The sequence below is a fragment of the Manis pentadactyla genome, chromosome 4, assembly GCF_030020395.1.
Source record: "Manis pentadactyla isolate mManPen7 chromosome 4, mManPen7.hap1, whole genome shotgun sequence".
Classification (NCBI taxonomy): Eukaryota; Metazoa; Chordata; class Mammalia; order Pholidota; family Manidae; genus Manis; species Manis pentadactyla.
In genome coordinates, this window is record NC_080022.1 from 21,454,341 (window position 1) to 21,479,869 (window position 25,529).

General features: G+C 44.7%; 1 protein-coding gene and 1 long non-coding RNA gene across 4 annotated transcripts in view; one reads left to right on the forward strand and one right to left on the reverse strand.

Annotated features, from left to right (window-relative positions):
• Positions 1 to 10,708, reverse strand: part of LOC118927140 (uncharacterized) — a 31,909-nt gene extending 21,201 nt beyond the window's left edge. The window contains exons 1-3 of one of the 3 annotated variants that reach the window (XR_005030722.2): positions 10,034 to 10,708; positions 9,893 to 9,950; positions 8,543 to 8,670 (exon numbers count right to left, since the gene is read on the reverse strand). This is a non-coding gene — a long non-coding RNA (uncharacterized LOC118927140). Of the gene's footprint in view, positions 1 to 8,542; positions 8,671 to 8,868; positions 8,967 to 9,892; positions 9,951 to 10,033 lie in introns of those variants that run through there. The other 2 variants (XR_008996941.1, XR_008996942.1) reach the window with 2 other exon arrangements.
• A 9,699-nt stretch (positions 10,709 to 20,407) lies between these two features.
• Positions 20,408 to 20,811, forward strand: LOC118926891 (60S ribosomal protein L39-like). The gene has a single exon (XM_036914287.2). It carries the CDS (start codon positions 20,632 to 20,634, stop codon positions 20,809 to 20,811), a length of 180 nt encoding a protein of 59 aa, XP_036770182.2. The 5' UTR covers positions 20,408 to 20,631.
• Positions 20,812 to 25,529: the final 4,718 nt, after the last annotated feature.

Below are 25,529 nucleotides of genomic sequence, written 5' to 3' on the forward strand. Positions count from 1 at the left end.
TAGTAGTATTATTTGAGTCTGCTATATTTTTGAAAGATTTGAAGTGTAGGGAGTTTTAAAAAGTGCGATGGCAACAATTTTTAGAAAGTTTGCTAAGATGAAATAGTTCAGGCTTGCTTTTGTACCCAGGGTTGGATAACCATGACCTCTTGCAAAGCAAGATGAGCCAATATTTATAATGCTTTGTTTCTGGATACTTACCAGAGAGGGTAGAGCGCCACTGCTAAATCTTTCAGCAGATACTTCATTGTGAGTGGTGATTAGGTGCCAAATACTGTGCTAACACCCTGTAGAAAATTGGCCAGATAGCTTATGTGCAAAGAAGGTGGAGCATGGTATCAAGGAAGTAAGTGTTTGATCTTCAATATGGCTTATTTACACAGGATTCCACATGGATGCATGTCCAAGAATAAGAAATTCCAGTGGGCTTGGGTGCTCATGAACCATATAACCATACTAGGGGCATTTGATTCACCCTTGCTTATTTCCTGAGGTTTATAGCTGCTCTGCCTTAAAGATTCTTAGCCCTCAAGATGTCCCAGTTTTGGAGAGTTAACATGTGTGAAAACTTCTATAATAAGAAAGGGTTCTGAAAATAGATTTTAATACTTTGGACAGTGTTTTGCCCTCAAATTACTTACACGTGTGACTTTCTGTACAGCCCAGGCCACTCAGTCAAGGGTGTGATGAAATTGCTAAGTGCTGATTTGTAATTAGCATTATAGTTGGCGCTCTGAGTTGAGAACTTTTTCTCTGCCTGAGACATAGTACAACATATCTTTATATTACACCTACTTGCCAAGCTTTTTGAAATACATTCCCCCAAATGGGGGAGTCCTTTGGGCATTCATCAGTTTGAAAATACTGACTTTCTGAATTGGAAATGTAACATTGTTTTCAATTTTAGCTCAAACTTGTGTAACTTCTAGAGGACTCTCATGGTGTTCAGTATGTCACTGGATTTCAAAAAGGAAAATACCCTGAGGAAAGCAAATTCAAAAGCAGTGTTACCTAGATTTTCCTACCTTCTATTCAAGTTGTATATGAGATTATTCAGGATGTTTTTCTGCAAGTTGAAATGTTTGTGTAGTTTAGGCCACTACTTCCCAGTTTTTCTTTTCACATCACATAAAACAACATGCTTTGTATGGCTCTGGGGGCAAACTGAAAGGAATTTAGAGCCCCTGAGAAGGCTGCTTTACCTAGTTCTGTGTGAGTGTTGAGGGGGTCAGGATGTTGATTTGTATATTAAAATATATATACATTGGCTTTTCCTATAGCATAAAAAATTAGACTACATTCACTCTTCGCCAGAGTTCGGTTCAAAAGTTGGTTTGGTGAAGACCTCAAAATGCAGCTTAGTTAGTTCTTATTTATTTGCTAATGAGAACTTTGCCAGTGCTAATTGTTGACTTAAAACTATTTGCTCTCAGTGCTTTGTTCTGTTTTGTGATTTGAGGGGAAACTGAACAATTACCATATACCATCAGTGCTACTTAAAAAGTATTTTAACTTTTAATATGGGGAAGATGTTATAAATCTTACATTCACTTGGTTTAAACTTTAGTTATATTTGATTGGCTATCATCCTCCAACATGTTCCATTTTTTAAGAACTTAATTTGGAATGACTTTAGACTGGCAAAAATAGCATGGAGGGTTCTTATATGTCCTTCATTAAGCTTTCAATAAATGTTAACATTTTTACATAGCTATAGTACAATTATCAAAAACAGTAAATACTGATACAGTACTATTAACTCATCCTTATTTAAATTGTGCCAATTGTCCAGGGATGTCTCTCCCAGCTCACCCCCCTGCAGCTCAGCATCCAAGATAGGATCCCACATTGCATTTAGTTGTCTTCAGCCCTAGCCTGTGAGTTCTTCAGTCGTCACCTTTTAGGATTTTGACACTCTGGGGAGTACTGGGAATGAATGTCCCTTGAATTGGATTTGTCTGATATTCTGTTACTATTGGATAGAGGTTATTTTTAGAAAGAATACCACAAAAGTCATATGCCTCAGAAGTCACCCTTAGTGCTTTATTATCAGGATATATGATAGCCATATGTCTGTTCACTGGTCACGTTAACTTTGATCACTTGGTTAAGGTAGTTTTTGCCATATTTTTCCACTGTAAAATTATTGATCTTCCCTTTATAATTAGTAACTTGTGGAGGGATATACCTTGAAACTCTGTCTTTGTTTCACTGTTTTTAACATCTTCAGATTGTTAATGCCTGCAACAAATATTGCTGTGGCATTTGCCAAATGTTACTTCCCTGTGTCTATGACTCTACGTTTATACTAAGAATCCTGTAAAGAGGACTTGTTCCTTCTCCCCATTTTTATTATTAATCAGTATGGACTGTGGGATATTTTATTCCATGGGTTATCATGTATTTTGTTGCTCAAATTGTTCCAGCTTTGGCCATTGGGAGCTCCTTCAAGTTGGGCTTCTGCGTCTTTGATGTGACCCTGTTTTTTTGGAGCCCTTTTCTGGTACTGCAAGATGTTCCAGTTTGCCTGGTGTTTTCCCTGGCTCAGCCCCATTTTTTTTTTCTTTCTTTTTTTCTTTTGGTATCATTAATATACAATCACATGAGCAACATTGTGGTTACTAGATTCCCCCATTATCAAGTCCCCAACACATACCCCATTACAGTCCCTGTCCATCAGCATAGTAAGATGCTATAGAGTCATTATTTATCTTCTCTGTGCTATACTGCCTTCCTCGTGCCCCCCCACTACATTATGTGTGCTAATCATAATGCCCCTTATTCCCCTTATCTCTCCCTCCCACCCATCCTCCCCAGTCCCTTTCCCTTTGGTAACTATTAGTCCATTCTTGGATTCTGTGAATTTGGTGCTGTTTTGTTCAGTTTTTGCTTTGTTCTTAACTCCACAGATCATTTGATACTTGTCTTTCTCCACCTGGCTTATTTCACTGAGCATAATACCCTCTAGCTCCATCCATGTTGTTGCAAATGGTAGGATTTGTTTTCTTCTTATGGCTGAATAATACTCCATTGTGTATATGTACATCTTCTTTATCCATTCATCTACTGATGGACACTTAGGTTGCTTCCATTTCTTGGCTATTGTAAATAGTGCTGCGATCAACATAGGGGTGCATATGTCTTTTTGAAACTGGGCCCCTGCATTCTTAGGGTAAATTCCTAGCAGTGGAATTCCTGGGTCAAATGGTATTTCTATTTTGAGTTTTTTGAGGAACCTCCATACTGCTTTCCACAATGGTTGAACTAATTTACATTCCCACCAGCAGGGTAGGAGGGTTCCCCTTTCTCCACATCCTCACCAGTATCTGTTGTCTGTCTTTTGGTGTTGGCCATCCTAACTGGTGTGAGGTGTTATCTCATTGTGGTTTTAATTTGCATTTCTATGATGACTAGTGATGTGGAGTATCTTTTCATGTGCCTGTTGGCCATCTGAATTTCTTTGGAGAAGTGTCTGTTCAGCTCCTCTGCCCATTTTTTAATTGGATTGTTTGCTTTTTGTTTGTTGAGGTGCGTGAGCTCTTTATATATTTTGGAATGTCAGCCCCTTACCGGATGTCATTTATGAATATATTCTCCCATACTATAGGATGCCTTTTTGTTCTACTGATGGTGTCCTTTGCTGTACAGAAGCTTTTTAGTTTAATATAGTCCCACTTGTTCATTTTTGCTTTTGTTTCCCTTGCCTGGGGAGATACGTTCATGAAGAAGTTGCCCATGTTTATGTTCAAGAGAGTTTTGCCTGTTTTCTTTTAAGAGTTTTACGGTTTCATGACTTACATTCAGGTCTTTGATCCATTTTGAGTTTACTTTTTGTGTATGGAGTTAAACAGTGATCCAGTTTCATTCTCTTACATGTAGCTGTCCAGTTTTGGCAACACCAGCTGTTGAAGAGGCTGTCATTTCCCCATTGTATGTGTATCCATGGCTCCTTTATTATATATTAATTGATCAGATATGCTTGGGTTAATATCTGGACTCTATTCTGTTCCACTGATCTACGGGTCTGTTCTTGTGCCAGTACCAAATTATCTTGATTACTGTGGTTTTGTAGTGTAGCTTGAAGTTGGGAAGCGAGATCCCCCCTGCTTTATTCTTCCTTCTCAGGATTGCTTTGGCTATTTGGGGTCTTTTGTGGTTCCAAATGAATTTTAGAACTGTTTGTTCCAGTTCATTGAAAAATTCACCCCCATTTTTCCAAGGAACAAAGGTTCTTTTTCTTGGAGAATATTTAGAAACTAGCCCTTGATTAAGTAAAAGAAGTTGTAGCAGATTATATTAAATTGGGTTTTAAATACCGATGTTAGGTGGATAATTATTTAATCAGAACATTTAACCATTTTTTCCTCATATTGCACTACCTTACGAATCTTCTGGAGTTATGGAGAGGGCTTTCACTTGGTATAATACTTTGCCTAAAGTGAGGCTAAATGAATGTGGGCCAGCTTGTACCCTCCCATAATTTCTACCTTTAGCCTTGTAAATAGAGACCCAAAGTGTTGGAAGTCCTGGTTTCCACCCCACCTAAATTATCTTAGGGTTTCAGGGCTTTTTCTGCCTGTGAGAAAATAAATGGTCATATGCTAATGTTTTCTGTTTTTTGTTATGGAGCTTATTATGCACTTGAATATTGCCACCTTTTTTGACCTTTGTTTGAAAAGTGATTTACAGACAGTCCCTGACTTAGGATTTTTCAACTTTACAGTGGTAGGAAAGCAATATGCATTCAGTAGAAATAGCACTTCAGATTTTGAATTTTGATCCTTTCCTTGTCTGTGGCTATGTTTTCCTAGGATAGTCCTGATGCTGGGTGGCAGTGAGCGGCTGCTCCCACTCAGCCTTGTGATCATGAGGGTAAACAACTAAACAACCCATACATTTACTGTACCACTACAACCATTCTTTTCACTTTCAGTACAGTAGTTGATAAATTAATGACCTACTCAGCGCTTTATTATAAAATAGGCTTTGTGTTAGATGATTTTGCCCATTTGTATGCTAATATGTTAAGTGTTCTGAGCACGTTAAAGGTGGGCTTGGCTAAGCTATGATTATGCCAGGGGTATTAAATGCATTTTTGATATGATATTTTCAACATAACGGTTTATTGGGATGTAATCCCATTGAAAATCAAGGAAGATATGTATTTGAAATGTGGTTTGTGTCATGAATGTAGGATCCTTGTAAAAAAAGTGAGTAAAAGTGTCCCTAGGTTTCAGATGTGGTAGTTTTTTTTTTTTTGCATTGGGAAGTAGTGTTAACTTTTTACGACTAACACTGCTAGTGGTTTCCAGACCCCTGGGAAGCCTTTCTTCAGGACTGAATACAGCTGCTGGCTTTGCACGTGGAAAGCTGACACGGCTGTGGGATAAGCCATCCCCAGCGAGAGAAAGTGGATTGAGAAAGTCCTATGAACCTGATGTGCCCTGCGTGCAGGTTTCAGGCTGGCTCTGCAGCCCCTGCAGGGGTGCTTAGGGGCACCTTCTGCCGGGCTCCACCCAGCCTGTGGGGCGCGGTGCCTGCAGCCACGAGGTCTGCTGTGATTTGGGGGCCCCCCCAGAGGGCAAATCTCTGTCCTGCTAACCCGAGTCTCCAAGTTCTCAAGAACACTCTGCAGCCTGTGGGTCCGCTTTGCATATCCTCTCGTTTCTGTACGTTTTTACCTGTTCTGACTGATCGGCCATTTTACCAGGTTCAAGATTGTGTCGCCCATTGCTTTGCACCTGCGCAAAAACCTGCCCCAGTGCCAAACCCCTAACTCACTGGTGAGCTAGGCTGCCTGAGGGACTAGGAGATGGAGTTTCGCGCTACCCTGCTGGTGGGGTAAAGATGTCATTAGTGTCATGCAAGGCTTAACTGCTTTCCTCTACTTTTTAAAACCCTGCTCACGTTCGTTGCTAGCTGAAGGTAGAAGAGGTATTACTCTGGCCCCACCTGCTGGCCATAGGCGCTGTTCTGCTCAGAAAGGAAGAGGTTGCTTGAGGCTTGCCCTTTAAGGGGAAGCTCCCTGAGGAAACTCCCAGTTTCCCTTCTTTGGCCAATTCTTTCTGTGAGTATACGCATATGTTTTTTCCACATGTTCAGTCACTCAGCCTATGTTTTGTGAGTCCCTGTTGCTGCTACTGTTGGGCTGTCTTGCCAATGGGTTTCAACCCTGGGCATGTTCACTATGGATTCAGTGAGACTGAGGAATGACAATGGAACATTCTTGGGGTAAAAGGGTTTATTACCTGGCTTGTTTTCCCGGCGATAGGTCGAGCACTAGAACCACGTCTGCATCCAACAGTCTACAGGTCTGTAATCCTCCTTCCTCTGCTTCCGCCCAGAGCACTAGGCAGAGCTATTTAGTGACTCAGTCAATAATAAGTTTACTGCCTGTGGGTGTGGAAGCAGTAGCCTAGCGGTAGGCCAGTTATAGCAAGTAGTTTAGGTTTAGGTGAGGATCCGGGCCACAGGAACTTCCATTTTCCCCATATGGGCAACGGGGGGGAAGGGAAATGAGTAAAATTCTTGTCATCTCAGAATTCAGTTTATGGATTACAATGTAATACAGTTTGGAGTGGTAGGAGCTCCACACAGCATGCTATAGGAAGAGAAGAGGGGCATCTGTGCAGAAGATTGCCCTTTCTATACTGAATTTTCCTTCCTGTTTTCTCAGTGGAAACCACATGAGCCCCTTGCCTCTTCATCCTCCTTCACAGTTTCACCTTTCACTGCGAGGCACTCTGCTCCATCATAACAAGCTGTGTGATGTTGCGCAAATTGGAATAGCTCTGTGCACACATTCCCTCAGAGGTCAAATGGGGAATGACCTCTGAAGCCACTTGATATAATGATTTTTGCAGGACTTAAAATTCATTTTAATAGTGCTTTTCTAATTAAAAATGAAACAACCAGTTCAGATAATTACATATGTAGAATTTAAAAAATGTATATCTTGGTATAACTTTGCTGTCTTAAACCTTTTTTAAAAAAGCTTTTGCTTTATGATATATATAAAATCAGTACATATATCATGTGTGTATTCCTAAAGATATATAATCCACATAATTTTAAGTTATTTTACACAAGTGGAATAATACCAAACCATCTGAAGTTTCCCTTTCCTCCCCCTCCCCAGTCACGATTCCATGAATTTTCTGTTTTGGTCTGCCTCCTCTAATAATATGGATGGTCGTCTAGGATCCTGGGCTGAGCAGTAAGAACCTAGGTCTCCGTCATCAAAAGCAACTTGGTAAAACCTTGTCTTTCTAACCTTGTTCCTTTTAAGCTTTGGAACCCAAACTTTTCCAGATTTGTGCTTCCCCAAAGCCTTTCACCTGGGTACTCTGTATTTAGATGTCATTCCATATCAAGGCATTTTGATGCAGAAGTATTGGACGTGTCCTGCGTGTATGGTTGAAGAGTAAACTGGATGGGATAGAGAGGTTGTGTGAGGGAGGGAGGGCTGTTAAATGCCAGCCAGAATTCTAGGCACTGGGGCAAAAGCAGAAAACAAAAAGTCCAATGGGACTTTAATTCTGGTGGAGAGTCAGATTTGTCAGGTGGTTGATGAGTGCTACAGAGAAAAGTAACACAAGGGTTTGAGGATGGAAAAGTCATGCTATCAGAAGTCCAGAGAGGTGAGAGACTACACGTTGGGTAAGGCTTTGAGAATAAAGCACCCACTTTCAAGAAAAGTGTATCACCTTTCATTCTGTCTCACAGGTTTCATGTCTCTTCTCCCAGGTAAAATTCCATGGTCCATCATAATCCTCCCCACCTTGTGATTGCCATCAACTCCTTTGCCCCTTTCTCTTCTATGTTAATTGGTAAGCCACAATCCTCTCCACATACAACTCTCCACCTATTTGCACCTGTGCAGTTCAGAGTGGTCGGACAAAAACAAAAAACCATTGTTATATTTTAAATTCATGATTATCATCCTCAGGGGAGAATCATCATTAGCCCTGTACATACAAGACAACCATTTCGTACCTTCTTCCTTTCCTCAGACCAACACCTCAAGTCCCACCTTTACTCTGTTAATGACTTGACTTCCTACCTGAGAACATTGAAGCAATCAGAACGGAATACCACAGACTCCCTCCACTACATCCACTCCATGTAAATATAGATCAGTGTTTTCTGAAGCCTGATTTCCCAGCCAGCAACATCCCTCCTGGGGGACTTGTCAGGCAAATAATTGGGCCCATTTCAGACCTCCTGAATCAACAATTCTGGGGGTGGGGCCCAGCAATCTGCTTTAGTATGTGCTCCAGGTGATTGATGGACCTTAGGATCTGACAAGTAACATTTGTGGACTATGTGTTTTTGTCTGGAAAATCCCTCCGCTTGTGCCCCAGACCTTAGTCTCTCACCAACTCAGGAACAGCTCCATCAAATCCTCTCCCACATCCCAGTTTTACCTCTGTTGGAGCATTCCTGTCAGCTTACAAACATGCTGTTGTGTCTCCATTTTCTTCCACCAGTTACCACCTATTTCTCTATTCTTCTTTGTAGCAAAACCCCAGAGGAAACTTACTAGCTGCAGTCTCTATCCATTTTCTCCAGCCTGCTCTATCAGGCTTCCATCCTCTTCACTCTGAACTGGTCTTGTCAAGGTCACTGGTGACCTCACACTGACCATTCTCCATCCTCTTCTGTTTTGACCTGTAAACAACATGTGGCATTGCTGTTTCCACCTTGGTATACTTTCTTCACTTGGATTCTAGCTCAGCATAACCTCCAACTTGCCACCTGTTTCACTGCTTGTTCCTATTCTGTCTCCTTATCTGGTTCCTTCTCTGCTTTTTATCTTGATGCCCTAGCAATCCAGGGCTAAGTGGATCCTCTACACTTACTACTTACTAGATTTCATCCAATCTTTTGGCTTTCAACATCATCCGTGTGCCACCAACTCCCCAGTGTAGAGCCATTCCTGGTCTGTTCCCTGAGCTCTAGTACATTCAACTGTCAGCTTAGCCTCTCTGATGTCCAGCCAGCATCTCAAACCCAAACCCCTCCCTTCCTGCCCTATACCACTTGATAACAAGCTCATTTTCCCATTCCCATGTCTCATGCCAAATCCTGGGAATAATGTTTTGCTCCCTTTGTCACATCCTATGTCATATTTGTCGTCAAATCTTAGCAGTTGGCCACTTCTCGCTACAACAACGGGCCAAGTCACCTTTCTCACTTCAATGACTACAACAATCTCTTAGTTGCTCTCTACTTCCACTTTTGCTTCGTACAGTCTGTCCTCCACACCATAGCAGAGGGAGCCTGTGAAGATATACATCAGATCATGTCACTTCTCAGCTCACACATCATGGCTCCCAGCTCAGTCAGAGTAAAGGCTAAAGCATTCAGTTGCTCACAAAGCCTTATGCCATCTGAGCCCTGCCCCTCATTCCCACTGTTCTCCCGGCTTACTTCACTGTTCTTCCCTGCTCCACTCACTTTGGCCCCCTGGAGCCTTTCAAATATACCAGATTCCTGCCAGAGGGTCTCTGCTCCAGCTGCATGTTCTACCTGGAATGCTTTTCCTTCATGTACCTGCAAGGCCCACTCACTCCCTCACCTCAGGTTTTCCAGCAGGGGTTACCTGACCAGCAAGCTCTCCCTGACTGTCTTATTTACATTTGCTGTCCCCGTCCCCCACACTGCCTGTCTCTCTTGCTCTATGCTTACAGTAGGCAATGGTGGACCTGAGATTCTCCCCGCCCCAGATCTGTCTTTCTTTTCTGAGATGGGAAGTCAAAAAGCTAATAAAAAGATGTCAAACAACTGTAAAAACGAAATGTGTCAGTAATTACTGGTAAACAGAATTTTTAAAGTGCAGTTTCTAGTCTCAAATTCCAACTTTGCTTTTGTACAGTGACTAAACACTGACCTGGTTGTCAGAAGCCTTGGATTCCAGGCCTGGATCTATCACTAAGTAGCTCTGTGACCTGTGGCAAGCAAGTCATTAGGCCTGGTTAGCTTGGAAAGCAAGGCAGCTGGATTAAATGGTCTGTATGTAAGTTTAACCCACCTCCAATCCTGACAACTCTACTTCTGAAAGAAATCCGAACACTGTCAGTGTTTATCATCCCCGCTGCCCTCCACCCTGTCTCCGTGCTGCTGTCATCTCCTGCCTGGGGTACTGCATGAGCCTCCTTGCTCATCATCTCCTTTCACTCTTGTCCTTTAATCCACCTCCCACATGGCTGCCTAAGTGAATTTGTTCACAGATGTAAATCAGAGCATGCCCATTTCTCTCTTGAACTTCCCTTTGCACTTAGAATCATGCCTGGGCTCTATACCCCTGCCTACAAGGTCCCTCCCTGTCTGGTTCTGTGCTCCCTCCACCTCTTCTGTTCCACAGTGGTTTCCAGACCTCTCCAGTGTGCCAAGCTCCTTCCTGCCTTGGCAGTCCTTTGTTTTGCTTGCACGTTCTTCCTCCTAATGTTCCCTGGTGGATTCTCTCTTATTTTTTAGGACCGAGCTTCAGTGTCATTTCCTGAGTGTGAACTTCCTTTGCTGATCATCTCTAATGCCAGATCTCCCATGCTATTTAAAATTCAGCTCCCTACTTGTTTTCTGTTTGCATCATGACATTACAGTGTAACATTTGAAATCATGCAATACTCACACAGCCTCAAAACATTCAGGATCACAGCTCCTCTCACTCCAGTTGTATGGGATACCATACAACTCTAAAAAAGAAATCTGTGTCTTGATAAAGAATTTAAGATAAATTGTTAAGTGAAAAAAGCCCAAGACGCAGTACAGTGTGTAGAAAACCACCATTTGTATAACAAGGGGGGGAAAGAATATATTTGCTTGTATATACATGTTATCTCTGAATGGGCACAGAAGAAACTGATAACATTGCTTGCGTCTATGGAAGGACTAGGTGGCTAGGAGCAGGAATGGGAGGCTTTTCAATGTGCACCTTTTTGTATTTTGAATCATAATGTACCACCTATTAATAAATAAGTAATTATTTAAAAGTTGTATACTTGCTTTGTTTCCTCTCTTCCCAAAGAACATAAATGTCATGAGCATGTACACAATGACCTTTCTGGTTCACTGTGGTGTCCTCAGCACTTAACACAATGCCTGGCACTTGTGAGCTCAGTGGGTGTCACAGAATGAGCGAACGAAAGAATGGAGGTCTTCTCTAGTTCTAACATTGTGGTTTTAATCTTAAAGTTTCAAGATTATAAGACATAGATTCCAGGACCCAGCCATTCAGAAGCACAGAGAGAGGTGCTGAATTGTTTTTTCTAGTGTGGTGTGCTGTTTTTTGTTTTGTTTTGTTAACAACAAGCTTTTAAAAAAAAAATGTGACTGGGAGTGTGTGGAGAGTAGAATGTGGAGGACCTGCCTGGCACAGATGTGCTCCCCAAGTGAGAGCCCAGGTAGCCACAAAAGGGCAATGTCCTGTTCAGACCATGTGTCAGTCACGGCCCTGGGGGATGGCAACCTCAGAGATAGGCAAAGCAGCCACCTTTCCTGTAGCCTCAAAACATTCAGGATCACAGCTCCTCTCACTCCAGTTCTGGGACTGTCTTCTGTACTAGATTCTAAACTCCCTGTGGTCAGGAGCAGAGTTTGTCTTGCTCACCAGGATACTCAGAGCTTGGCAGAGAACGAACTATAAAGAATGAATGAATGAAAAAAAAAATAGTTGAGAGGACTGCGAGAGTAAGAAAGCCCCAAATCGGGAGCTGTCATACTCTATCTAGCCAGGAGGTGGCACTAGAGCATTTTCTGAGTTGTCTGAGCCTTTCTGTCTAGGGCACAGAGCCCTAGACCTGGGGAGGTGATAGCTGAGTCTTGACATATTTACTCAGTGCTCTACTAGGCATCAGGGATTGTAAGAAGAGGCACAGCTGGGCCAGGGAGACAGAAGTCCCACACAGAAATCAACACTACATGGGAAGACAAGGGCATTCCTGAACCTTAGGAGACCTGAAGGGAGTTTTAAGTTTGCTTGAAGAATTTGTAGAAAGATCACAGAGGAAGTGACATCTGAACTAGGCCTTGAAAATAAGGAGGACGTATGTGTTGGAGGACATTATGGATAGAGGGAACGGACTCGTGGGAAATTGATAGAATGGTGAATTGCCAGGAACGTCTGCGTTATCCCAGTTGCATGGAAGATAAAGGGTAAAGAAAAAATTCTGCTGTGAGAGTTTATATTTTTGATGAAAGGATAAAAGACTTAGGAAATTAACTAATGCAGTGTGTACAGTAGGGGCTCAAGAAATAGACAATGGATTGAGATTTACACATCAGGTAAATAGTAGAGGCTCAATAAATGCATTGTTGGTTGAATGATGCAGAAGTCAGATAGTTTCTTTGATAATCGTATGTCCTTTCTATTAGTATGAGTATATTTTCCAAGATTCTTTCCCCCTGTGTCCGAAGCTCTTCACAGATTTTCTTTCCTGCAAAGACAAGAAAACCTGACCGCAAAGCGGAAAGGATTGCTATAACCTGCGAGGTCCTTGGCATCCAGAGCCCTGTTAGAAGATTCCCGTCTTGTCCTTAGAACACAGTCTCCTTCCTTAGGGCTGAGACAATAGTAATCATCACTTATATTTTTATAGCAACTGACATCATCCATCACTTCCATATTGCTAAATCCCCTGGAAACATTTCAGTCCTCGTTTTTACATCATTCAGAGGACTGCTGTTTCTTCGAAATATTTGCCTTCCTGTGCGTGTGAGCCTGAGCTCTCCAGTTTGCCACTTGCCTCTTCCCTCTTCTTGGTTTCATCTGCCGCTTCTCCTACTCCTCTCTGTAGCCATTAAAGGCTGAATTCCAAGCCCTAGCCTTCTCTCGCTTCTTCCTCTCCCTGGGTGAGCTCATTCTTCCTGTGGTTTCAATCACCATCTAGATGTCAACAGTCCTCAGAGCTCTCTCCACAGCCCCTCTCAGCTCTAGCCCACACATTCAACAGCTTATTTGACTTTCTCACTTGGATGTCTCTTAGGCATCTTAATCTCAACTTGTATTAAAAAGTCTTCATCTTCCCCACCTGTTCCTCCGGGGTCTCTATCGTGGTGAATGGCCGCATCACCCAGCCTGTTGCTTCAGCCGGAAGCCTGTGTGAATCGACCTTGACTCAAGTCCAGATCATTCCACCTCCTCAGTATCTCCTGAATCCTTCTACTGCTCTCAGTTCCTACCACTACCATCATCTTGGGCAACCCCCTCTGCGAGCATTCTCTCCTCAGTAGCCAAAGTGACTTATAAAAAATGCAAATAAGATCACGACATGTCTTAAAACTCTTAACCCCCGCCCATTTCCCTTATATAAAACTCAAGCTCTTTAACCATGACCTTCAGGACCCTGCACCTCTCAGGCTCCATCTCATGCTGTTCTTTGCTCTGCTCTACTTCAGCCAGTTGGAATTTCATTTAAACATTCATTCATTCATTCAGCAACCAGTGCCTTGTTTGTACCAGATGTGGTACTAGGTGGGTATGAACAAAGCGAATGTCTCAGCCCTCAGGAAGCCTCCTGTGTTTTCTCTTCTTGCTTCAGGTTCCCTCACACACTGCTCCCCCTGCCCTAACACCCTCCTTCAACATGCACACTCTACTCCCCTTAACTACAAAGCCAACATACAGCTCTAAATTAAATGCCATTTCCTCTCTGAAGCTTTCCTGGACCTCTTGGCTGAGGTGGGAGCCTCTGTGACAGATTCCCATGGTCCTGAACTGGCCCTTCGTTACTCATGTCTGTCTCTCTTGCTGAGCCAGAAGCTCCTAAGACTCAAAACCAGGTCTGCTGTGTTCCCCAGTACCTGGCACTATGCCTGGCTCATACCATGAACCCAAGACATACTGCTTGACAATCCTTTTTATTTGGATCTGCCTTTTTAGATTATTTGAGGATGACATCTTAAATGCTGCTACAGACACAGCTGCCCTACTCACAGCCTTGCATCATCAAGTCTACTACGCTCCAATGCTGTGCTTTAAAGGAGATCGTTGATCCTTTAGCAATCTCCCTGGTTCAAGAAAACAAACACCCAGCCTGCATGGAGACTGGCTGCTAAAACCTTTCATGCAGTTAGTCTGTCCTACAGAAAGGTGGCTCATGGATGTCAGAGAACCCAGGCTTCACGTTGAGAGGGATTCTAGTTTCCAGTTTTGGCCACTTGCTGTTGCCATTCAACTCTTCTGATCCTTAGCCTTCCTACCTGTGAAGACCAGCATGATAATATGTGTATTGCTGGGCTGATGGGAGGAGTTCATATGCTGTCACAGGGACATGCTGACCAGTAAGTGCTAGCTTCTTTCCCAACCATGAGGCAGTGCAGGTTAATGTTAATAGTCTGGATTCTGGGGCAGAACAGAGCAAGTTCTGACTCCCGGCTCTGTCACTTCTTAGTAAGCTGACCTTGGGGGGAAGTAATGTAACATCTCTGAGTCTCAGTTTCCTCATGTGGACAATGGAGACAAAGTCACACTGGTGTCCAGAGTTGTCATGAGACTTAAGTGAAGCTTCTGTGTACATAGGACTCAGCCCAGAGCCTGGTACATAGTAAATGGCCAACACATGTGCGTGGTTTCATGTGAGAAGTTGGGTCCACAGTTCTGATCTTCATTGGTGAATTTATTTGGGAACTCCTTATTGAGCATCTAATTTGTGGAGGGTGCTGTGGGGGATGCCATCTGACATGGACCCTACTCCCAACTCTAGTAGAGAGAATCATGTACATAAGTAAGGAAGCTTTCATGTGCAAAGTGATAGAGGTTATTTTTTTCTAAAGAGCCAGGAAACTAAAAATCTTGTTGAATAAAGTAAGCTAGAAACAAAGAGTACAGATGATGTGATTCCATTTTTATGAAGTTCTAGAACTGCCAAAACTTCTATTTATGGTGATAGAAGTCAGAAGAGTGGTTCCCACTGGGGTATTGACTGGAAGGAGGCAGGGAGGAGCTTTCTGGAAATGTTCTCTGTTTTCATCTGCATAGCAGACCCCCGGGTATATGTAAAATATGCAAAAATTCATCCAAAGTACACTTAAGATTTGTGTGCTTAAATGTGTGTAAATGATACTTGAAAAAAAATTCACCAGAGGAGTTTAGAGAAGGGTTGTGATTTCTTGGAGCTAAATGGACAGGAAAGGCCTGTGGCCTGGAGGAGGAACTGCAGGGGGCACATGGCCACTTTCTCTCTCTTGGTGGCTCATTTACAGAAGATCTAAAAGCACTTAAACATCCCTTAATGAAGTCAGGAATCATCAGTAAGTGGTCTTGGAGATTTGCTATCAGTTTACAATGCAAAAAAGAAAGAAAGAAAAGCTTGGGATTATATAATTGCAAAAGTCATAGTCAGGGAGGTAATGATCAAGAGCAACATGAGTGTTCTATTTGGGGGCCTCATTGCTAGCTCTCCTGGCCCTTCATTCCCATTGGCTAGTGTGATTGCCAGCTGTTCCCCTGGTTCTCTTCTTCAGAGGCGGCTGGGTGGTTGGAGGCGATGGCTGGGGGGATACAGAGTGAAATGATACATCACATTTCTGCTGGGCTTCCCTGTTCAGAGCACCTGTGCACACAGCATCTCACTTGATACAATCTCAGGGAGGCAGGGGGATCAGTCATGGTTATTGATTGCAAGCAACAGAAACCAATTCTGGATGGTCTGGAGTATGGGAGGTTATCAAATATCTCAGAGAATCAAAAGGAAAACTGGAGAACAGGGTCAGAAAATAGGAATCAGGGGAGGCTTATGTAAACCCATGTATTTCAGGGTGTCTTTGTTTCAGCAGCTTCACTATGGCAGTTACACTTGGGAATGATCAAGACAGGTTTCCGAGGAAGCAGTAGCGTGGACATGGATGATGGGAAGTCATCTGACAAGAAGGGAAGGGAGGTTCCAGGAGGGAGTAACTGCATGACAAAGGCAGGGAGGTGGGCAAGAATGGCGAGGGTGTACTTGGGGTACACAGTTTACAAAGGAGCAGTGAGGGAGGAAGCTGGGAAGGCAGGTGGATGTGTACTGCGCACAGCCTTGCCTGTCTGTGAGGTGAGTCTGTACTTAAGCCAGTGGGCAGAAGGACCCATTGGAGGCTTTCTAGCATTTTCTATTTGCACTTTAGGAAGAACAACCTGGTATGAGAGGACTGTGGGGAGCAAAAACAGTCTGGACCTAGGCCAGTTGACATAGTGAGCAACAGCGTCTGCCACCGGCTCCTGAGGGACCGAGGAGAACGAGGGCCAAGAGGGGCTTGTGGGCCTGGGTCACTGGGAAGCACCGGGAGAGCAGCTTCAGGAGTGTGCTGGGCCGAGTGGGTTTGTACGGGGCTAGGGGCGGAGTGGGCGAGGAGAGTTTCAGGCAGGGGAGAACAAAGCCTTGGGGACAGGCTTCCACCCCCTGCCCCCGCCCATCGCTGCCCTCAGCTGCTGCTGGCGGCCTGTCCCTTCCAAGCTGAGTGTTCCCACTGGAACTTTCCCCTCCCTTCTTTCCGCAGCCTGACAGAATCTGTGTCTGAAGACCCTTGATGGGGAAGCAGAGGCTTGGGGAAGGGCAGGGGCTTGCCAAGGACACAGCCAGGAGGACGAGAGCCAACAGGTTAACTCCCAACTCCTCTGCCCTCCACCTCTGCTGTCTCTCTAGCCCTGGTGTAGGCAGGTCTCTGCCCAGAAGCTGGCCGCCTCTGAGCCCCTTGTTGGTTCATTTCATAACCTCTGGGTTTGCACACATTTCCGTGGACCTGCACAGTGACTTACACTTCCTCATTTGGTGTGTCTTCCAATGAGACCGGACAGACCAGAAACCAGTCCAGGGCTCTGCATGAGGAGGCTCCGGGCCCTGGGGTTGAGGCTGCAGGTCAGGAGCCAAGGGTTTGCAACCTCGGGCGAGTGCTGAGCACAGAGCCCTTTGAGCCAGGCTTTTGCTCCTTGGAAGTCCCTGTGGAGAGCCCTTGGCCTCTCAGGAGAATTCAAGCACCACCCCCAGGCTATCCAGGACTGCGCTGAACAGTCTCTCGGGAGCAGGCTTATGGGTCCAGGACACATGTTAATTCTTCAGCATGTGAGTCTAAGATCATGTGGGTATTGTGAAGTCAAACTCCAAACCTGAGCTTGGATTATGCCAAGCTTGGAAATTCCCCAGGGAAATACCCACCTTCCACTTCAACCCAGGCGAGACAAACAAGTTACCTTGTTTCCCTGTGCTGGAGGAGAGATTTCTCCTCATCTCCTCTTTCACCAAGGAGTATAGTCCTTTGAGTGTCCTAAGTTATATTCGGGTTTCAGTTCTATCTCCTTACTCTGTATCGTAGAACCTGGACCCACCTGCCCCATCTCCATCTCTTAACAGATCTCCCCACCCTGGGAACCTTCCCCTGTTATTCTTCACCCTCATACTTGATATATTAACAGAGTGTGGCTCTGATTATGTTAAAGAACCTTCAGTGGCTCCTTATGGATTGGACATGTAGCACATAGTTAATTTAACTAGTATTTCAAGTCTCTACAGAGGGACTTCAACCCAACTCTGCAGGCTCAACACTGGTCACCACTAGTACTGAGGCCACCAAGCAGGCAGAGCAGTGACTCAAGGGGCACCAGGGAGAAGTACATGCCACCTGCTGGATACCTGGGGCCACTTACCTGGCAAAACATGCCCCTTCCCTGTCCCCTACCATCCACATTCTCCTCAGACTTCATTTGCCCATTTTATTCATAATGTAGCAGGGAAGAGAATAAATGCTATTTTTAAAAGCTGCTTGGAATAACAAATTTTATATTATGTATATTTAATGGAAAAACAAAAACAAAAAACCAAAGCTTCCTGGAAGAAGCATTTCCTGTCCTAAGCCAGACCTTGGTGGAAGACTGCCTTTTTGGGACGACATACCCCGTTGGCCTTTTGGTTATGCAAAGCAAGATTCAGAATGAATATGGAGGGAGAAACTGAGACCAGAGGGCTAACTAGCCACTTTGCACAGTGAACTAAAGGATGGAGGTCGTTAGGTTGTTTTTGTTGTTTGGTTCTAAACACTGTTCTTGCTTTCCTTCCCTGCAGGACCCAGGAAACAGATGTGGGCACAATTTGGGTACAGAGAAGAAAGGGCAGGGACAGAAGACTGTTTTCTGGGCTGGGAAGGCCCCACTGATGTGGCAGGGAGGCTGAGGGGCCTTAAGATGTCATATTTGAGTTTTCTGGAGGGCATCAGTTTCAAGTTTTTGTTTACTGAATTGCAATTTCCTCTTGAATTTACCCAGGCTGGCTGCAGGCCTGAATTAGCCTGGGGCTAGTACTGCTTGGGGATTGAAGAAAGGCGATCAGGTCTTTGGGTGAAGGCGATTGGGAGCATGGTGGCAGCTGGAAAAGATGATTACAAGACAGCTCAGAAAGATCTGGAAGAAACCAGAGCAGTTGTTCAGATTATGTGGAAACAACACATATGACTGTGGTCAAGCTGTGAGTTTGGGATTCAGGCAATTTTGTTTTGGTTCTACCTTACAAGCTATATGACCTTGAGCAAGTTAATTAACTTCCCTGAGCCTCAATTTTACTCTGTTAAATGAGCATAAGGGTCTCTTCCTCATAGGGCTGTCACGGGGATTAAATGAGATACTGTATATATACAGCTGAGTATAATGCATGCCAAATAGGCCGGCTCAGCCATATGAAATTGCTGTTCTGTGTTCAAATATGGTGAAGAGAGAAATTCATATGGTTCAAGCTAATAAGGGCCTGATAAACACAGGACATTATTATTAATGTCATTATTATTATTATTATTATTAAGTACCTCTCTCCAAGAAGCCTCAGAAACATTGGCCAGAAGATTGGCCTCCCTGTAGTCTCTCAGAAGGGGAAAAGAAACTATTTGGTTCTGGCATTGGAGGAAAGAGGAAGCCAGGAAGATTGGAAAATGGGGGACTCTCAGGTTAAATCGCTAGCTAGCACCATCGGATAATTTCTCTCACTTGGACCATTTACTAAATGTACTCTTGCATTTAAGGTTCTTCTTGCCTTAATTTTCCTTTCAAACCTGTTCTCCCCAAATGCCCTTTGGAACCACATTTTACCTGGACCACCCTCTAAGGAGGAGGCTGGCCCTATGGAAGCAGGTGAGGGGGAGTCTTCGGTAACCTGGGCGAGGCACTGCTGCCCGGGACAGGGTGGGGTCTCCAGGAGGGAGGTGGAAGGTAGGCCTGCAGCTCTCTCTGATATCAGGGCCTGTGGCCAGCAAGGGCTGGGGGGCTTCAGGAGGGTGCTGGAGGCTACAGAGAGAGGAGGCCTTTGGTGAAACCCAGTCTGGAGCTACACTTTCCCACTGTTTCTATGCTTTCCCACTGTGGGGAAAACGGAAGTTCCTATGACCAGGATCCTCACCTGAACCTGTACTACTTGATGATGTAGCCTACTGCTAGGCTACTGCTTCCACACCCGTAGGCAATAAGCTATTATTGACTGAGTCACTATATAAAGAGGTCTGCCCAGTGCTTTGGGCAGAGGTAGAAGGAGGAGGATTACGAACCTGCAGACTGCTGGATGCAGATGTGGTTCTAGTGTTCGAACTACTACGCCAGGAGAATAAAGCTGGGTAATAAACCCTTTTACCCCAACAACGTGCCATTGTCATTTCTCAGTCTCACTGAACCCACAGTGAACTTACCCAGGGCTGAAACCCACTGGCAAGACAAGACAAACCTCCACCTGGGTAACCTGCCTGGCCTTGAGGGCAAGCATGAGGCATCTCTGGGTCCAACAGGCCAAAGGCCAGGAGTGAGCTCTCTGGGGAGAAGAGCAGGACAACTGGGCTCCTCTTACTCTCCCAGTGGAAAGAGGGAAGGGAGAGACGGGCAGTTTGCAAGTCTTCTTGGGAGCTCCCTTTGTGTTCATAGAAGCTTGAGGAGCAAGATGGGTCATGTGTTCAAGTGCAGTGGAGGAAGGAGATCCAGCCTCACGTCGTGTCCCCTCCTTCTGAGGACACACGTGCTGTCTCAGCCACTTGGGCAGGATTGGCAGCAGGAGGAGATTTATTTCTAGAAAAATAAAAGAGCTTTGTTGGATTTTTTTTCTGCTTGCTGTAAAATGTTTAGACAGTTTCATAAAAAATATATATGTACATATGTAAAGTAAATAAAATCACATCATTCCATCATCCAGAAATAGCTCCATTAGCATTTTGGTGCCAAGATTTCCACACTATGATTTCTTATGCATTCATGTCCAGGTCACTCAGAAATCATCTGAGGTTTTAAGATTGGGATAAAATGGGCTTGAACACTTCAGCCTGTGCCCAGTGGAAATTACAATTCCCTCCTCAAACATAAGGGGACCTAAGTGGGCACAGTCACTTCTGAGCCCTACTTTCTAACTCCACCGAATTCTTAGTCTCTGTTCCACATCCTTCTGGCTGTTCTGGTGTGTGACCCTTGGGGCAACACGGTCTGGTGGTAACAGATCTGGAATTTAAAGATCTGAAATTTTTCTTACAGTTCCAGAAAAGTCCCCATTCACAAGAAGCCATGTGTGTACTGCAAACATTTCTAAGGCAGGAGGGACAGAGGGAGTTATGTCACAGGAATACCAACCATTTTAAGTTGAATGTTGAGATTCTGTAAAGAAAAGTCCTTGGGCCTCTCTGTCTTCCTTCACAATTATGTTGTGTGCGGTTGACTCTGTTCCTTTTTCTTACAAGAATTTCAGGATCAGGCAATTCCTGGCCAAGAAACAAAAGCAAAATTGTCCCATTCTCCAGTGGATTCGGATGAACACTGGTAATAAAATCCTGTACAACTCCAAGAGGAGACATCGGAGAAGACCCTCGCTGGGCCTCTAAGAAATGGTGCGTGAGATGACACACATATTTATGCTGTATCAGGGTCTTTGCTCTTACCCTGTCACTCTGTGAACATCACTACAGTCTGAACAGTTGGATGTGTTTTACTGGGGAAATGGTGTTTCTCTTTGTTTCTATGCTTCTGCACTCATAGGTTGATTCACTAATAAATCTGTGAAATCTTTTGTTTGGAAAAAGATGAAAGTCTTTGGGTCGCCTGTCGGGGTGCTCCCCTGCCTTCCTCTCTTCCCTGAGGCCCCCTCCCTGACGTTGCTAATGCATCTGTCTTAGAGGCTGGTGTGGGAGCCAGTGCCCTTGGGTGCCTGCTCGCTTCCACCTCAAGCGCTTTACCAATGTGTTATCTTAAAGAGACAATTCCCTCCCTAAGGAGCCCGCCGCCATCTGTTAAGGCAACAGTTACTTCCATCCTGCTAGACGCAGCCATCTTTTTTTTTTTTAACAAAATGAGCTCATTTTACACATTGTCTATGACAACAGAGCCAGTATTCTTTTCTACATTTTACCGAAGAGGAAACTGAAATGAAAGGCTTGGTCCTTGCCTGAAAGCCACTTGGCTCAGCTCTTCACTTGCGTAGGCCTCCAGGCCAGTGAGAGCTGGGCCCTGGGGGTCCTGCACACTTGCAGACCTCTCTAATTAGTGTGTTACTGTGCTTGTTTCTTGTTTCCTCCTCCTGCTAGAGGGTAGACTCAGTGAGGCCACAGACTGCCCTTATTCTCACTGCCCTGTCTTCAGACTTAATCAAACAGTAGGCTGTGTCAGGCAGCGTTCTCCAAAGAAACAGAGACAATAGGACATGTGTACACAGAGAAGATTTATTTTAAGGAATTAATTCATGTGATTATGGACACTGGCAAGTCCAAAATCTGCAAAGTGGGCTAGTAAGCATGAGCCAACATTGCAGTTCAGGTCTGAAGGCTATCTAGCTGCAGAATGCCCTCGCTCTGGGGAAGGCTGTCTTTTGTTCTATTCAGGCCTTTAACTGATTGGATGAGGCCATCCACATTATGGAGGGCAATCTGCTTTACCCAAGGTCCACCGATTTAAATGTTGGACTTATCTAAAAACACCTTCACAGAAACATCCAGAATAATGTTTGACCAAATCTCTTTGCCCTGTGGCCCAGCCCAGTTGACACATAAAACTTACCATCATAATATGCACATGATAACCATTCAGTCCTAAGTATGAGTGAGTGAATGAATGATCTAGAGGGTGAGAGTCTTGCCTGCTCACACACGGGGCCTTCAAAAAGAAGGCCCAGGTCTTCTGAACTTGGTGTAGGCAGCTGTTCTTTCTATTCACTGCAAGGCTTCTTGGAACAGTGACCAGAGTCAGCCTTGTGTGGTCCCCAGATTGTTCCTGTGTGTTTCCTGTGGCTGTCAAAGCACAAAAGACATTCTCCTGCAAGCTTTTGACATTCCATAGAGGGCTACATTCATGTCTGGCATCATTATGAAACACTCCTGTCTGGCATTATTGCAAAGTAGATCTTTTGATAGGAATTTTCATTACCTATGTGACCTGAATCAACTACAGATTTACTCTTTCACGAAAAGGAGAGCCTCACTTGAAACCTGTTCCTTCAGGCATGAAGACACCAAGGCCTAGACACTCTGGTGTGGAGATCTGGCCCTAACCAACTAACCTGCTCGTTAACAGTTGCCCACTTCCCTTTGTGCTCTTTGCTCACCAGCCAAACTAAGCTACTTCTTGTTCCCCTGCATAGACCCTGCAGTTAATTCCCTCCTCCTGTTTCACCTGTAACCACACTGGGATTGCCCCTCCCCCCTCTACATTTCATCCATTTATTTATTCATACAACAAATATTTCTTAGGCATGTACAAGGGGGGAGGTACTTACTATCTACCCACTGTGGATGCAGTGATGAGCAAGAGAGATAAGGGGCGTGTCCTTCCGGATCTCACTCATGTTCTAGTATTGGGAAAACAGACACAACTCAAGCCAGCCAGTAAATGAACCAGATAAGTTCAGGCAGTGATAAACTCTGGGAAGAAGACCAGGAAGTAACAGCAGGGTGCATCAGGCTGATGTCAAGGAGAGTGCCAGGGCCGGGGAGGGACATCATTTAGATTGGAGCTCAGGGCTGCTGTTTGAGGAGACCCCAGCCTTGAGGACTAGGGGAAAGAATATTCTAGGTAGAGGGATCAGCAAGTACCAAGGATAGGGCTGAACAAGTTTGATGAGTTAGAAGAACAGAAAAACTTGTGTTGCATACTTTGTCTCAGGCATCTGCTGCCTCTGGGGATCTAAAGATAATTAGGGCCTGGTCCTTTTCCCTAAGGAAGTCATTATTTGGGGGGGAAAGCAGAAATTGCAGCTGACACCTTTTGGGGGCTCTACCTGGACCATGAATCACCCCTTGCTTTCTCTAGGACCTCTTTCACCATCCAGGGCTGTGACCTGGCAGCCATGTCCATCCTGCGAGCCGATCCTGCAGCCTCGGCTGATAGGACTGGGTGAGTGGGGATGGGGGACTGACTCAAATAGGACCAGTCAGGTTTTCTTCTCCCAGAACTGTTGAACAGGGATTCAAACACTACCCCTGTTTGCCACTGGCACTAGAACTCTTATTATCTCAGTGACATGTCTTAAGCAACTATCGTTAGGGTGACCAACCATCCCAGTTTTCCCAGGACTCTCCTAATTTTACCATGGAAACCTTTCAGTCCTGGGAAAACTGGGATAGTTGGTCACCCTATCTGCTTTGTGCCAGGCTGAGTGTTAAACCTGAGATTTTAGGAGCTCTGGGGTGGTCAGACCTGTCACTGTGGCTGGAGCAGCAGCAGGAGAAGAATGAAAGAGAGATAAGAAACAAAGAGTGAGTCTCCTAGATGCTATTCTTGGTCCCAGGGTCTTCCCAGAGCCAGTCTACATCGCTGACCATGTATCCTTACACACCCCCATTCCCTTATAATAAATCTTTATCTGCATAAGTTTCTGTTGCTTGCAACCACACAGTCCTAATTGATAGGGACAATGCTGACAAATAACTGCAACACAGGAGATGTGTGTGTTCACAGAGGGGTCTGCAATCCAGGGAATAGCAGTGGTAGAGAGAGAATGTGGCTTGCCCACTTGGTCCCTAGGAAGCCTTCCGCAAATCAGTCTATGGTCTGTGACTTTCAGCTCCTAGCAGCTTCCTCTGACTCTCTCTCATAACACTTACCACCTTCTTCCTTACCTCTTACATGTCACCTTCTAGACTGTAAAGCATCATGTATGATTCATCTTTGTACTTTTCCCCAAACATAGTCTTTTGGATAGTAAGTGCTTGGTGAAACTATTATATGCAAATAAGGGGTTCTACACAGATGGGATTGTGAGTATTCTTATTGGGTAATAATAATAATCTCTTGCACTTGTGTGGTGCTGCAGTATGTAAAACATTTTCAAGTTCATTATCTGTTGGGCATCCAACTTTTCAAAATTTGGATATTAGCAATACTAACAGCAGCTGCCATTTATTGTGTTGTCTTGCCAATGGGTTTCAGCCCCTGCCAAGTTCGCTATGGATTGAATGTGACCAAAGAAAATGACACCATGTTCTCGGGGTGAAATGGTTATACCCAACTTTATTCCCAGGTGGCAGGTCAGTCACTAAAATCCCATTCACTCAGAGTGAGTCTGCATGCAGTAAGCCAGTCTCTGCCTCTGGGTCCCTCTGTCCACCCAGCCGTCCTCTGGGCCTCTGCACAGTCGTCCCACACAGCCGTCCTCTGGGCCTCTGTCCTTTGCGCTGCCACCACTCCAGCCTCTGCTCTGCTCTCCTGCAGCCTTGCAGCCGTGCCACCGTGTCATGCCCAGAGCACTGGGCAGAGCTTTTTATATAGAGTCAACAGCCATGTATTGCCCACAGGTGTGCAGTGAGCTAATCAACCAGGGCCAGGTGAGAATCCTGGCCACAGGAACTCTCATTTTATCCTCATGTGTGCAATTAAACGTGCTAGGCAAGGGGGGAAAAAAAACCCTGGAGGCTCAGAGAGAGCAAGTGATTTGGCCACGGTCCTCAAATTTACATCACAGATCTGACCATAGAGCCATATTTTCAGGCATCAGACCCATCTTCTCTCTGCCATGCCAGGATCTCAGGAGCAAAGTGCAGGCTGCTCAACCTCCCTTCCCCGACCCCCTCTGCCCCAGGCCCTCTATGGTCTGATTAATGTCCTCCAGGCCAGCCCTAGCTCTGCCCCAACCCCTCAGGGGTGACAGGCCTCAGGTCACTCAGTTTGTGAGCCTGGCCCAGTCTGGCAAATTTGGCTCTCAGGAGCCACCGTGGTTGCCCGGGCACCTTCCCCAGGCTCCACGATGTGTAAACCTGGGGGTGAGCTGTTTTGAAACAAATGGGGAAAACAGGGAAATTCTCCCTCTAATGTGGGAACGAGCAAATGGCTAGCCTCACTTCAAAATTCCTGTTAGTGATAGCCAAGATATGGAAGCAACCTAAATGTCCATCAGTAGATAAATGGATAAAGAAGATCTGGTACATATACACAATGGAATATTACTCGGCCATAAGAAAAAAATAGATCCTACCATTCGCAACAACATGGATGGAGCTAGAGGGTATTATGCTCAGTGAAATAAGCCAGTTGGAGAAAGATAAGTACCAAATGATTTCACTCATATGTGGAGTATAAGAACAAAGGAAAAACTGAAGGAACAAAACAGCAGAAG

Coding starts and splice junctions, on each gene's coding strand:
- LOC118926891 (XM_036914287.2), top strand. CDS start 20,632: ATGTTGTGTGCGGTTGACTCTGTTCCTTTTTCTTACAAGAATTTCAGG.